This window comes from Pundamilia nyererei, unplaced genomic scaffold (genome assembly GCF_000239375.1).
Source record: "Pundamilia nyererei isolate P.nyererei 1_Seehausen unplaced genomic scaffold, PunNye1.0 scaffold00189, whole genome shotgun sequence".
Classification (NCBI taxonomy): domain Eukaryota; kingdom Metazoa; phylum Chordata; class Actinopteri; order Cichliformes; family Cichlidae; genus Pundamilia; species Pundamilia nyererei.
This window is the reverse complement of record NW_005187590.1, coordinates 178,858-194,203: the sequence shown is the minus strand read 5'-3', so window position 1 is coordinate 194,203 and position 15,346 is coordinate 178,858. Positions and strand designations below refer to the sequence as shown.

The 15,346-nt window shown below is 42.7% G+C and overlaps 1 protein-coding gene across 1 annotated transcript in view; it reads right to left on the bottom strand.

Moving 5' to 3' along the window:
- The window catches only part of LOC102208943 (glutamate receptor 2-like), a 114,166-nt gene that overhangs the window by 16,499 nt on the left and 82,321 nt on the right, over positions 1-15,346 (bottom strand). The window contains exons 18-19 of the mRNA XM_013914355.1: positions 9,835-9,949; positions 3,247-3,381 (exon numbers count right to left, since the gene is read on the bottom strand). Coding sequence (XP_013769809.1) covers positions 3,247-3,381; positions 9,835-9,949 — 250 coding nt within the window. The remainder of the gene's footprint in view (positions 1-3,246; positions 3,382-9,834; positions 9,950-15,346) is intronic.

Here is a 15,346-nt window from a genome sequence, read left to right as displayed (position 1 = left end):
TGTGTGTGTGTGTGTGTGTGTGTGTGTGTGTGAGATTTACATTGCTGTGCTTGAGAGCCACTATCTACCGGAACCAAATTCCCTGTATGTGTCTGTGTGTGTGTGTGTGTGTGTGTGAGATTTACATTGCTGTGCTTGAGAGCCACTATCTACCGGAACCAAATTCCCTGTATGTGTCTGCAAATATACTTGGCCAGTAAACACGATTCTGATTCTGATTGTGTCAGTTTATTAGGAATGTCAGACAAAAATGTGATTAAAACATATAGATTACCAAGCACAGGAACCAATCTTCTTTCAGCTCTTCAGCTTTTGGTGTTGAGTTCATTTCAATGTACTATAGCTTCTGTGGCAGGGATTTTATTAGCTTTGTTCCAGGGGGTGACGTTACTAATGAAAAGAGTGTAGAGGTCCAGCTCATTCCCAACTAGCGAGGATGCCCTTCAGCAAGTAAAACAGGAGTTTCAAACTAACCAAATACATGTATTGTTAATCCCTGAAACTGACCATGTGTTCCATAATAGGAAGTACACATTCTCAATTATTGTGCAAGTATTTTGCTAATCTATAAACATTATAATAAGTGTGATATCCAGGGGTGTATCCAGGGTCTGTTTATGATGCCTCTGATTTCCAGGGGAGCAGACTTTTTCAAAAACTGTAGGACGGAGAGTATAGAGAAGATTGGCTTTTAGGAGTATCTTTTTTATTTTCCAATCATCAGGATTTCATTATGATGATCATCTTAGTTCAAGGTGTTCATGGAAATTACCCCTTAGACTCATGGATTATGACACAGGTTCAAAGCCTGACCACATCACCAGAGCAGCGCTACAACCATGGCCACATCTGTACCCGAAGCATGTCAGTTACCGAAGCCTGTTTCCATTATAATGACTCTGTTTGTCAGACTAACACCGTAGGCCTACATTTAACGTACACATGTGTGGCAATTGTTTAAAGGGTCATTGTGCTGGCTGTTTTACCATTTGACACTCAAAAGTGCTCCCAATGCCATATTCTGAAATCAATTCATTAAAATAAACTAACATCCAAATGACATCCTGACAAACTTGACTTTACTTGTAGAACTGTGATTATGTACAAATGTAGGTATAATATGCTTACATTTGCATCATGTAAAGTGTATGGTATACATGACCTATATGTCTGGTTTCTCTCTGGTCTCCAGGACACTTCCTTATCAGTCCATCCAATCCTTGTCATCCATGATGAGTGAAGCTTAAACTCAGTGTTCCAGTTATATTTCCAAGTACGCCAAGTATTTTTGCTAAACCAGATACTGCTGCAGTCATGCTCTTATGTCTGGGTCACAATGCTTTTGCATTTCCTTACGTCCTATACACTTCCTGATATGAGCTGGAGTTGACTCACCAAGTTTGGCAAGCTCTCTTGTAATGCCGATGTCTGCTTTGTCAGGCTTTGAGTATTTTCACGGCAATATCAGTGGGGTGGGTGGGTTTGTTGATTTTAAATATTTACACCGTAGCTGCGTCCATTCAGTAGACCTGGTAAAAAGTCACCTCTGCTGAAATGTGCACAGCAGTTGAAATTTTCCCTATTCAAGTCTAAAGCCCAAGTTCAAGAGTCACATTGTGTTTTTTTGCCCTGTCTCTCTCCCCTTATTCTCAACAAGTTTCATTTCAAGTCAATACAATTTTATTTATATAGAGCCAAATCACAACAACAGTTGCCGCAAGGTACTTTGTCTTCTAATATAAAAAAATTAATGCAAGGAAAACAGAGAAAATCCCTGCAATTATGTGTCCCCCTACGGGCAAACACTTTGGGGACAGTGGGAAAGAATAACTCCCTTTTGACAGGAAGAAACTTCCAGAAACCTGCAGAACCAGGCTCGGGGAGGGGGAGCCATTTGCCGTGATCGGTTGGGGCCAGGCCAGGAATAAAGTCTATTAGATAGATAAGATGGAAACCACCTCATACGCTTAATACCTACAGCATGCTGTAATCTGTAATAAAATATGGTTAACAGGATCAAACATCGCACTGACTGAGATGAGTCAACAGTCAGAGCCCACAACATCATTTCATTAATGCTTTGCTTTGCTGTGATAAGCTCTGAAACCTGACTGAAACTCTTTACACCACTGCTCTGCAAATCAGTAAGCTGTTTTACAACTACTCCTTCAAGAAAGTTAGAGATAAAAAGAAATTTGGTGTATTGTTATAGCTAAGACAGTTTGGTTAAGTGATGGCTTTTCAAGTAAGAGTTTAACTACTGCCCCCCCTTAAAAGCCTGTGGTATGTAGCCCATTAATAGAGTCAGACAGATTGTAATAAGACTGAAGCATTAATTACTTCCATTCCATTCTTAGAGCTGTCTTATAGAAATGGGGTCTAATAGACACAGGTTTGTATGAAGTACTTAAGTTAGAGAAAAGAATCTAAATGGATATCAGTAGTAGTAGAAGTGACAGTGCATAATGTGTCTGTGAAGGTTCTCAGACATCCAGGTCATCGTAGTCTACGGAGCTTGGAAAAAAAACATCTGGACTTTTTAAAGTTTCCTTGAAAACGTTTCACCTCTGATCTGAGAAGCTTCTTCAGTTCTAAGCACAATTGTTAGAGAGTCCCATTTCTGGTCGTCCCTAGTTGGAGTCTGGTCTTCTTTTTGTGCATCTTTGCTGACTTGATGAAAGACCAATTGGGATTACCACGTTTTAAGAGCCTGGGCCATTTGACCTCAAATGGCCCAGGCTGGCCATGATAGGACTGGGCTAGGTTTCACACCTTGGCTCCTGTGACTCAGTAGAGGATCAATAGGGGGTCCATGACCCTTTTGGGGACACTCTCATAGGGACTCTCCACCAATTTTTCTTTAACCTGATAGCTCTTAGCACCTGTTATTGTGATTGTATTGTTCTGTGAGTCATGCTATTTTTCAATCTTTAAAACAAATAAAAAGATTTGAAATTTGAACACTTAAAACACTGGGAAGCCTTTTTTACTATTAATTTAAAATTCATTAATTTTTAGTACTAATTAGTATCAGATAGTGGAATCCACTGGTATACTGTTATCACTTTCACGATTCATTAACCGTAAGACCTTTCTGTTTGTGGAGGATTAATTCCATCATGTTTCACATCATGTTTTTAGTGAGAATCCTCAATAAACTTTATTTCAACATTGTTAATATATAATCTTATATTATTGTTTAAGATTGAAATTCAAATTCAGCTTGTACTTCTAAAGATCATATACCTTCATTTTTTTGGCTTCTGCACGACTCTTGTAGCAAAACTCGACCAGTGCCACCATCATGGCTAATCCCAGACCTCCAACCAGGATGTAGAAGACTCCTGCTACATTACTAAGAGAGAGTGCGCTGGTCTTCTCCTAGTATGCACACACACACACACACACACACACACACACACACACACACACACACACACACACACACACACACACACACACACAAGGAAGAAAAATCATCAGAAACCCCAGAGAAAGTTCTAGCGGCATGCTCTTATATTAATAGCTAACTTTATTTACTGGGAAGGTCTACTCAAAAGTAGACTCAAACTGAACCTAAATCAGTCAAGCTAAATATATTATAAATGACCTAGATTAAAACTTTACATGTAGCACACTGTCCTCAACCTTAATCATTCTGTATCTCTGCATATAAGAAATATTTCAAGCCTTTTTTGTTTTATTTTCAATGATTATGGCCTCAAGTTAATGAAAATCAAAAAGTCAGGATCTCAGATTATTAGAATATTTCAAAGTGATTATTGCAACCTTGGTGTCAAAAAGGTCAGGAACTGGGACAAGCTTCACAATACTAAATAATGATAACAGAAATAAATATCTGTCACCCCCTCCTTTGATTTTTTTACGTTACCATGTTGGAGAGGTTTGTATGCCCTAGTGATCCTGGAAGCTATGTTTCTAGGGCCGATGGCACCTCATAGGATCCTGGGTGAGAGGCTAGACTAAGAGCAATTCAGAACAGTCTTATGATGATTGAAAAACCAAGGGCCCAAGTTACCTTTCTTGAGCTCCACAGTGGAGCGAGCGCAAGCGCCTGAGAACAAAGAGCCTGCAATGTATGGTATGTATGGTAATGGCTGGGGTGTTGGGAAAGTAGAGGCCCTGATGTTCTGAAATTTAGATTTCAAATTTGGCTACAGGGACACGGAATCTGACCTCTTTAAAGGGGAAGGACCTTGAGCTTGTCCATGAAGTTGAGAGAGACATGAGGTTGAGTTGGACTCACCTAATCACGTAACTTGTACATCTTAGGTTCTAAAACCAGCTATATGTATTGAACACTTGGATGAAGAGAGGAGCTGAACCTGTAACTGTTTAGTATCTGGTAGTCAGTTGGATCACGTAGTGGGGGAAGAAGCCAGACACATCAGCTGCACAATAAAATACACTGAGTGAGCTGGCTACAACCCAGATCTGTGAGATCTTCAACTCCCACAGCAGCATTCCAAGGCAGGCTGGGTACAGTGTTTGAATGGACAGTATTATTCATCTAAGGCTAAAGCAGCTGTCGGGAACTATTACCATAAGGTAATTGGTGGATGAGGGGAACAACTTGCACATCACTTGGGCCCTGCACCCAGAGAGACCACAACCAATCTGTTCACTCTGTGTTCCTCAAGGCTCTTGCCATTTTGGCCCAGAGTTGGTTGATATGCCTCTTTAACACTGTGAAGGTCTGGGGTGGTACCCCTGGATTGGCAAACTAGAGTGATGGTTCCTCTTTTTAAGAAAAGGGACTGGTAGTTGTGGTAAAACTTCAAGGGGTATCAACTTCTCAGCTTTCTGGTTGTGGAACATCAGAGCAGTTCTCCTCTTGTGGAAATTGCAGCAGACATGGGAATTTGCCCAATTAAACAGAATACATGCAGAAGTGTGGTCCATGGCTCAGCTGCAGGGGAGGGGTGGAGCAGTGAGCTCAAGGGGCAGTGACAGGGAGGTTGGTGGCACAGGTGTGTTTTATTTTAGTTATTGAGCTCTTTCTCTCTTCCTGTGTGATTTAGTGAAGCCGGAGCAGAGAGTGGAGAGGTGTGTCAGAGTGCAGCTGTAAAGCTGCGCCCATGAGTGTCGAGCCAGAATAACAACAAAGAAATTGTCAGCAGTGTGTGTCACAGCAATAAAAAGGGAAAATAAAAATAATAAACAGTGTGTCCACTTTTGGTCCATTTTCACACTGGTGCCAAAAACCCTGTTGCCATGTCGGACCCGCAAGCCATGCCACCTGTGCAGCCACTGCAGATTCCAGGCCTGCCGGATGACGGAGGAGGAGCAACCGTTTGCCTGGGCCTGGAACCTGCATGATGCGTTGGCCAGGTGGCTACAGCCCGGGAAGTCCAGAAGGGGAGGCCCACATGCTAGGGAAAGTGGTGCAGGAGCAGTCCATGGAAAAGGGCTGTCTGCAGACACATAGCGGTGGGTGCATTGCCACCAGTCCGCGAGTGTGGGGGTGGCGGTCCTTTTTGCTGGCAGCCAGAGCGGAGGGGCCAGACAGCCAACAGGGACACAGGCCCCTGTGACAGTGCTGAGGCGATGGGTTCCAGCAACTGCTCCAGTGGAGGGCCCCCTACACTGCACCCCAGTAACCTCTTTCTCTCCATTCTGCCTTCCCAGGGCCCGGAAGGGGCTGGCGCTGCACCCTAGCCATGGAGGGCGGGACATTGTTTATTGTTAGAAGACAGGCTATATCGAGTGAGTCGTGACACTCGCACGGAGGAGACACACACCCAGTTGTTGGTACCACAAAGCCGCCGAAATGATTTTGAGAAATGAGAAATGATTTTCCAGGCAGCTCACTATAACCCTAAGACAGGGCATATGGGATTTGACAAGACTCTGGAGCAAATTATGACCCAATTTTATGGGCCAGGTATCCGAGAGGATGTGCACCGCTGGTGCGCATCTTGTCCGGAATACCAACTCATTAACCAGCCAGCCATACCAAAAGTGACTTTGCGCCCCCTACCATTGTTGGAGGTCCCATTTGAAAGTATTGGCATGGACCTCATCGGGCCATTTCACCGGAGTACAAGTGGCTATCACTTTGTATTGGTTCTAGTTGATTATGCAATGCCAGAAACACCCAGAAACAGTGTCGTTGCAAACCATCACTGCAAAGAGTGTGGTGCAGGCACTGTTTCAGGTCATCTCCCGAGTCCGTATTCCGAAAGAAATACTGACTGACCAAGGCATGTGGTTCATGTCTTGCACACTGAAGGAACTGTACAAATCATGGGGCATTAAATCTATTCAGAAAAGCGTCTACCACCCTCAGACTGACGGGCTGGTGGAGTGGCTGAATAAGACTTTAAAGTCCATGATTCTGGAGTTCATACATGAGGATGAACACAATTGGGATCACTGGTTAGACCCTCTGCTATTTGCAGTGCGGGAGGTGCCCCAGGCCACCATGGGATTTTCTCCCTTTGAACTACTGTTTGCCAGGAAGCCGTGTGGGGTGCTCAACCTAATTCTTGAAAGCTGGGAGGAAGGTCCAGCAACGTCAGCAGCATCTGTATAACAGAGTGGCCAGGCAATTTTCACCAGGGAGACAAAGTGCTTGTATTACTACCTTCTTCTAGCTCTAAACTACTCACCAAGTGGTAAGGGCCCTTTGTGGTCACACAGCGAATGGGGAACATTGACTATGAGGTCTCGCTGTTGGACAGAGAGGGGGCCACACAGATTTGTCATCTCAACCTCCTTAAAGCATGGAGAGAGACTGAAACTGCGTCTCTGGTGAGCCGGGTCAAGGAGAGAGATAAGTTGGGGCAGGAAGTACCAAATTGCACCATTCCCACCTCCCTCCATTGCAACGACCATCTCATACAGGCCCAGAGAGCTGATGTTGCCACATTGCACCAGTGCTTTGCAGACATGTTCTCCCCCCTGACCAGCTGTACGTCTCTCATCAAGCATCATTTTGAAACGCAACCTGGCGTGACAGTGCATTCATGACCCTACAGGCTTCCTGAACATAAAAGACAAATTGTTCAGATGGAATTGGCTGAAATGCTAAAAATGGGAGTAATAGAAAAGCCAAACAGCACCTGGTGTAGCCTCATAGTTCTTGTAGTGAAGAAAGATGGGTCTATATGGTTCTGTGTTGACTATCAAAAGATGAATAAAGTGTCATGCTTTGATCCTTAACCCATCCCCTGGGTTGACGAGCCCCTGGACCAATTGGGCACGGCTCGTTTTTTCATGACACTGAATTTAACCAAGGGCTACTCACAGTTTCTCTTATCTGCAGATAAGAGGCAAACTGGTTTTTGCCAGTTCGGTACACTTCTTTTTGGCTTGTTTGGGCCCCGGCCACATATCAGCACCTCATGGACTGGGTGCTGTGGCTGCACGCTGCAATGCTGCCGCCTACCTGGATGATGTTATCATCTACAGTGACACCTGGGCGGAGCATGTGCAGTGGGTGGCAGTGGTCCTGGAGTCCCTGAGGCAGGTGGGACTCACAGCCAACCCGAAGAAGTGTGCAGTTGGACAGAGGGAGGTACAGTATCTGGGGTACCACATGGGAGCCAGGCAGGTGCGTCCACAGGCAGAAAAGACAGCAGCTACTGCACCCTGCCTGCGCCCCAAGACAAAAAAAGAAGTGAGACGGTTCCTGGGGCTGACAGGTTACTATCACTGGTTTGTGCCCGGGTTTTTTGACCTGACCAGCCACTTGACTAATCTCACCCGAAAGGGTGCTCAAGATCTGGTCCAGTGGACACGGCTGTGCTAGGCGTTTGTGCAGGTGAAAAAATATCTCTGTGGGGAGCCACTGCTCCACACTCCAAACTTTTCTATCCCTTTTCTTCTGCAGACTGATGCCTCAAACAGAGCGCTGGGGGCCGTTTTGTCCCAGCAGGCAAGGAGGGTCGACCGGCCCGTACCCTACATCAGCTGGAAGGAAAAGGAGTGCCTGATGGTTCAGCCGGATGGCTCCCCAGCCTCAGTTGGGCGGTGGTGGTGTGTGTCGGAGGTGTGGTCCATGGCTCAGCTGCAGGGGAGGGGTGGCACAGGTGTGTGGTGTTTTAGTCAATGAGCTCTCTTTTCCAGCTGGAAAGCTGCACGCATAGGTGCTGAGCCGGGAAAAACGACAAAGAAACTGTGTGTGTCACGGCAATAAAAAGGGAAAATAAAATGGCCTGTATTTGTATAGCGCTTTTCTAGTCCCTAAGGACCCCAAAGCACTTCACACATTCAGTCATCCACCCATTCACACACACATTCACACACTGGTGATGGCAAGCTACATTGTAGCCACAGCAACCCTGGGGTGCACTGACAGAGGCGAGGCTGCCACCGGGCCCTCTGACCACCACCAGTAGGCAATGGGTGAAGTGTCTTGCCCAAGGACACAACAATGTGTTTTGTGGACTTGAAAAGGCATTTGACAGTGTCCATCGGGATGTACCTCCAAGTCTGATGTCATGATTTTCATCTGGAAATAGATGGACTGCCCACTATGGGTTAGGAATGAGTTGCTGCGTGGAGGAGTATTTTGATGTCTTGCAAGTGAGGGAAGGGTGGAGTAGGAGATTAACAACAAACTGGTAGCGCCTCAGTGACAGATCTTTTCCTTGATACCTATAAATTTTGTTTCAAAGATAGTTCCTTCCTCAATGGGCAGAAAAGGTCTGTTAATACACTTTTTGGTTAGCATTATACATGTGAATATTGTTGAACTGTCTCTGTTCTTGACATTACCTAAAGCTGCAAGTAATCCATACTAACTACTGTGGAGTCTTACCGTGTATATTGAATGTGTGAACAGACAGTGTGTTTGACTGACCCACAGACATAAAACTAACCTTATTTGTGGAGTCCTTGAAGCCACATTCTCCTTTATCGTACCACCACTTGTTTTTCATCTTGTCTAGGGTCCCTTGCTCATTCAGTTTCAATACGGCAAGGTTTACTGGCACTCTTCAATGGGAATAACATAAATAACATCATTATCAATGTTATCTTATGTTATTAATGAGGCAGCGGTTCTCAAACTCTGGTCTAGCCACCAAGACAGGTCCCTCATGTGCTACTAATTATTCATCATTAAAACTTTCATTGCAGTATTTGAAAAGATTACTTTCACTGTAAAGATCGTCTAATGGCTTTCTTTATTTTGTATGAGACACCTTTTAGCAAGTTCACTGTCTGTTGATTGTCAAATATTAAATACTAAAAGTATTTAGACATGACCATGAACAGGAAGTCTGTAAAGACTCTGTGGAATAATCTTGTTTAATTTGGCAAAGCTGCTTAAAGAAAATCTTGTGCTGTCAGGGCCTCTCTGCTTGGCCCTGGAGACAGAGAATGAGATGTGCTCAGCGAAAAGGCTTTCTGCTTTTTCAGTAGCAGTACTCCTCCAGGGCAGAGCCATTGATAAATAGAGTTTGGGCAGTTGCACAAACTCTTTATCGACAGCTCTTCTCCTGCACTGTTGCTACCATCTGGTGTGAGGTCACCTGACCCTGATCTGTAAGTCCTCATCTGCCTGCAAGTGTGCTCTGAACCTGACCTCAACCAAACAGGGGCAACATATCAGCAAAAGAAGCATTACAGACTACAATGCTACATGTTCTGGTTCCTTATTGCATCTGCTAAATCTAGTAGTTCTAGCGTATTAGTTTTTCTTTGTTCTTCAATTTCTGTAGGGGGTTACAGCTAGCTACTAGTGTTTGATGTCACATGTGGCATTGTAACTCTGTTTCTTCTTTACACTTTTTACATTTAATAACCCAGTGTCACCTGTGTGTTGTGTGCTGTAGTGTATGTGTGTGTGTGTGTGTGTGTATTAACCTTGCTCTCCCCTCCTCCGCTGCCGCATTCTCCCTTGTCATACCACCACTTGTTTTTCAGTTTGTCCAGCAGCCCCTGCTCGTTCAACTTTAACACCGCCAGGTTCACCGCATTTCTACATGAACACAGTGGCTGTTAGCAGTTCAACTCTTGCCAGTGTCTGTCCTCCTGCTGATATGCATGTTAATAGGATGTAAATAATAATAATTACTGTAAACACAATAGAGATAAAAGGAAATCGATTTTCTCATAACAGTTATCTTGAAGTAATATTTATATAATATGGTGTTTTGGTGGCTACACTCATGGAAATCAGAATGTTGTGTGGTATGTCAAATTTATATTTGTCGTTATAAAACAGAGATACACAGAGATGGATTTTTGGTTCTCATACAGTTGTCAAAAGTTTACATTCATCACTGAGATGAATGCCATAGTAATTTGGGAGTTTTATATATGTATATATCAAACTAAAACAGTTTTAGATACAGTACCTGAATCTCAAATATCTATAAAGATTACTTGAAAAGATAACACTGAATGTGTGCAAGGTTATTTGTTGGCTTCAATATGTTTTTGTAGTGTGGGGCTTAAAATCTACATCACTGCACTGTTAGGATTTAAAAGTACCAGTCTCTTGAGCCCCACTTTTGATACAAGTTGAGTGAGCAGTGCTTTGTCTTCCTGCCAGGTCCTCTTAAATCACATCTATTGACTTCAGAGGGTTAAGATAGTGTTTGTATAGTTTTGAGTCCGCATGTAAACCTTTGACCATGTGGATTATAAAAAATAAATATTTTTACTTGTGCATCCAATTTATGTTTTTTTAAGTAATTGAAGATATATGCCGTACAATTATTCCACCCTAAAAAAAAACCCAGTTGTTCTTGCTCTGTAATTAAAGTAAGTAGAGTGCCCCTGATATCTCAGTATATTAGGTGTTAGCAGTGTGTTACGGAGGATGAAATAGACTGTCACTCAAACCTCCAGTGTAGAATTTAGCACTTTTTAAATAGCTTTTATTTTTAATAAACTGCTGCCAAATCCTGCCCATTTATACAACTGCAATCATTCATCAAATTTTTTTGATTTCTCTATCTACACCTATGTAAAAAGTGTGAATCTGAACATAACATTCACACTTGAGATAGCTTTCAGGGTGATTCTAGTAAATGGCAATGATTAGGTCATTTTTTTGATTTTTTTGTAAAAGTTACAGCAATGAAAAATGATTGCATAATTAAACTCGGAGTAGCTGGAAAAGTGAAAGTGAGAGGTTTTGTAATTTGGTAAGACATATGTCAAGGGCTAGGTTAATGCCTTTGCAGATTACCAGTAATACTTTATGGGTATTATGGCATACCTTAGAATGATATGAAATATATTTAGAATGGTGAGCTGCTCAAATTCCAATTATAAATATCCATTATAAACCAGCATACCTTTATTATAATAAACTAGTACCTACTCTATAATAATGTTCCACATAACCAGACTAGGAGCTGATTGCACACACATTGTCAGTGTCATCTCATACTGATGCTTGGTCTTGAGTCCCTTTTAATCATATTTGCATTTAATGGTAGTGCCATTTTAAAATATTTTCTACCAACTGGAATTGTACAAGCTTGTTCAGTTTTGGTGGTTCTAAGCCTGTATGTATGCTATATTTCCATCCTGATACAAAAACAGTCCCATTTAAAAAAAAAATATAGATCTTGGATTAGATTACCAGATCATTCAAGGCACTGGTTGCCACCAGCAGCACCGTTAATAAAGAGGGTACTGGTAGAAACTATGAAGCAACAGTCAAGGAGAGGAGGAAAGAATGTCTGAAGACAGCTGATAAAGTAGGAGTTTGAAGTTGAGAATCTAAACTGTGACTATTGCGGTGAAGGGAGGAATGAGTCTGAAAGGATACAGAGAAGGAATTATTAATATATACATTTGTGCAAGTGATGAGGCAGAAGAGGATTAAAGCCAATAGCATAAGCAGCTATGGCTAATAGGAAGAAAAGGTCATCTGGTAATTCCGAGGTAGGTTGTTTGCACCCTGGCATTTCCAGTCAGCATATCAAAATGTCCTTTGGCAAGATACTGAACCAGTAAACACTAATTAAAATATATCTCAAATAATCAATGAACCTGCCAGGTCTATTATAAAGAACATTCCCTGATCTGTAATTTATCTTTTGTACTAATGGAAGTGACAGCGTCATTGGACAAGGTGTTAATGATTTAGGGCTTGAGCTACAATCCTATTGCATGTTACAGAAAAACCACCTTAAGGGAAGCTAGAATTATTTTTAAGGGAAAAACAAGCTATTTCGCACAGTCTCACAGAAGCCAGTAGACCTGGGGAGGGAACTTAAAGGAGAATGCCTGGTGGCCGTGGCAACCCAAAGAGATAACCCACATAGCAGACAGGTTTGGCCTGGATCTGGTATCAAGCCAGCACTGCTGGCTGACTTCTGGCATGGTAAGTGGTATGTCATCCAGATATGGGCCAGGCGTAGATGGCACTGTTTATGTGATGGCATGCCACATCTGTCCCAATTGTGGTTTGGTTTATGTGGCCCAGGCTCATAGAAAACAGGTCTGGCCCGGATCTGGCACTTCTGACTGACTAGTGTCATGGCAGGGTGTCTGTCAACCAGATGTGGGCAAGGTCTGGCAATGATGGCACTATTTATGTTCCTATTTTCCTGTTTTAGTTAGAAGACCCAAATGACATGTTACAATACTATACTGCTATGGTAGCCAATGTTTCAAATGCAGGTTTGACAGGTTTGTGAGTGTACACTTTAGCCAAAACCTAGTGAGGTTTACTCATGCTTATTACTGGGTGGTTGTAGCTCAGGAGGTAGAGCAGATCACCTACTAATCAAAGGGTTATTGGTTGAATCCCTGGCTTCTCCAGCCTGCATGTCAGGAGTATAAATGTAGTTAGGAATCACTCCGTTTAAAGACGACATGCATGTTGTATAAAGCACTTTGAGTAATCCATGAGAGTAGAAAAGTGCTATATAAGAATCAGTCCATTCACTGTCTGAGTTTTGTCATGTTACTTTTGCACTATTATGTTCCGGCACACGTTGTTATTACATGGCTTGGTTAAGGTACACATCAGGCTGACATCTGGGGCCAGAGCTAAAACTGTGTGTGTCTGCAACTGGCCTTGTGCAGGCCCATGTGTGGGCCACCTCTGGCAAACCTGATCTGGGCCACCAAAGGGCCATCATTCTTTGCAGTATGTGGGCCATGTGTAAGCACATTGTGTGGGCCAGATCCGGGCCATACCAATTTTGCTATGTGGGAACGTTGGCCTGTTCTCTTGTGTGCTCGCTATCTGCACGAGGCATAATAGGGGTTTGGTGCAGCTGGTGTCAGGGACTGAGGCAACAGGGAGGTCTCATCTGAGCTGTGCTGAATGATATTCAAAGTGCAAAGAAGTCTTGGAGTCATCCAACCAGGTGGGGCAGCTGCCAGTACCTCACCTGGTTGGGTACTTGGGTACATCCTAGATCGCTCAATGATTGATTTTGTAATTGTATCATCATATCTGCAACAATGGGCTCTGGACATGTGGGTGCAGTGGGGAACTGAACTGTCAATCAATTGCCACCTAGTGGTAGGTTGGATTAGGTGGCAGGAGAGGATGGTAGACATGCCTGGCATGACCAAACGTATAGTGAGCGTGGACTGGGAGCTTCTGGCAGAAGCCCTGGCCTGTGAGATCTTTAACCCCCAGAGCTTTGACAGCATTCCAATGAAGGCTGGGGACACTATGTTCTGTACTTCCACTGTTGTGCAGAGCTGTAGCTGCAATGTGGTTCGTGCCTATATAAAAAAAAAACTTGACCTTGACCTTGTCATAGTGGCAATCCCCAAACTAGATGGTGGAAAGCGGTTGTGAAGGGAGCAATCTACCTGAAAAGCAGTGTTATTGGGCTTGGTTAGTTTGTGTGACTGAAAACAGCTGACAAGTATCAGCAGCCAAAATGCACTTGGGCTCAAACAAAATCTTGGGTGTGGGAAGAATTCATTGAGGCCATAGAATGAGACTGTCAGCCTTGAAGTGATTCTGGTTACGTCAGGCAACTTAGGAGGAGAAAGCCACACTCTACACATATTTACATAGTGTACAGTGCAGCTGGAGCACTGCTGACTTCACTGATGATATGGTGTGGTGATGAAAGTAATACTTTGAGGATCTCCTAAATCCCACTGACATATAACTTCCATCCTGGAGGCAGAATATGGGAATGACCTATGACCAGTGTTTGTGTTTTCAATTTATACAATTCAGTTTTATTTATACAGGGCCAAATAACAACAGTCACCTCAAGGTGCTTTATATTGTAAAGTAGACATTACTTTACAATATAAATATAATGTAAATATAATTTGTTTTCCTAACCCTACCTACACTAACAGTCATGCTTGAAACTTGAAGCAAGACATAAGATCCATCAGACTTTATCCTCCAACTGTCGCCAAAGAGCGACAAACTTTCTTTTAACAGGAAGAAACCTCCAGCAGGCTGAGTCTGACTCTTGGACTTTCAAGTTCTGTTTATTTCTTAGTTTTTGCATTGTTTAGATTTTCACCTCTGCATCTATGCATAGTCTTGCCAAAGGACATTTGGCATGCAGACTGAAGCAGCCAGAGATTGAACCACAAAGCTTGCAACTAGTAGATGACCGGCTCTACCTCCTGAGCCACAGTTTCCTGGCCTGCCTGTTTTCCCATGTGCTATTCTGTATTGCAAGGTATATATTATGTTGTATTTTGGACTTTTTTTCTTGTAGTCCCCTTCTGTCATGATGTGGAGTGTGATAGTGAGGAATGAGGACTTCAAATGCAGGATGCAAAGACAGAGTTTTAAAACAAAGCAATCCATTTGAATATAGCTGGATAAACCCCCATAATACAAAGTAACACAGTACGACATGAAAAACAGTACAACATAATGGAACACAGGCAAACTAAGGTAATGAGTGAAGTGGAAACAAAAAACAAACAAAAAACAAAACAGAAATTAAAAGTCCAAAAACACAAACACAGGGTCATAGGACGTGACAAGTCTACGTGTACAGTAACTTGTTTATCATAAACACCATATACTGATTAACGTAAATATTTTTTTAAGATTTCTAAAATCCTATGTTTGTTATGTGATCTAAAATCTTACTTATAGCCACTTATAGCAACTAATAATATAATCACTTATTGGTCAGTATTGCCATTCATATATTTTAAGTTTGATGCTTTGTATATACCAGTGTCCTACATTTTGTTTCTGAACAGAGCCCATCAGTGACTTAACACTGCTAATCTGTAACAGTGAAAAAATGAAAGAAAATCTGTATGCCCATGCTAGGAGCAGAGACCATGCAATTCAATACGGCAAGTAATTCAGTATTTAGCTCAAATCAAGACTTTTTCATAAGAGAAACTGTAGAAATTAAATGTGTGTCTCTGGTTCTACCATGATGTATACAGTGACAAC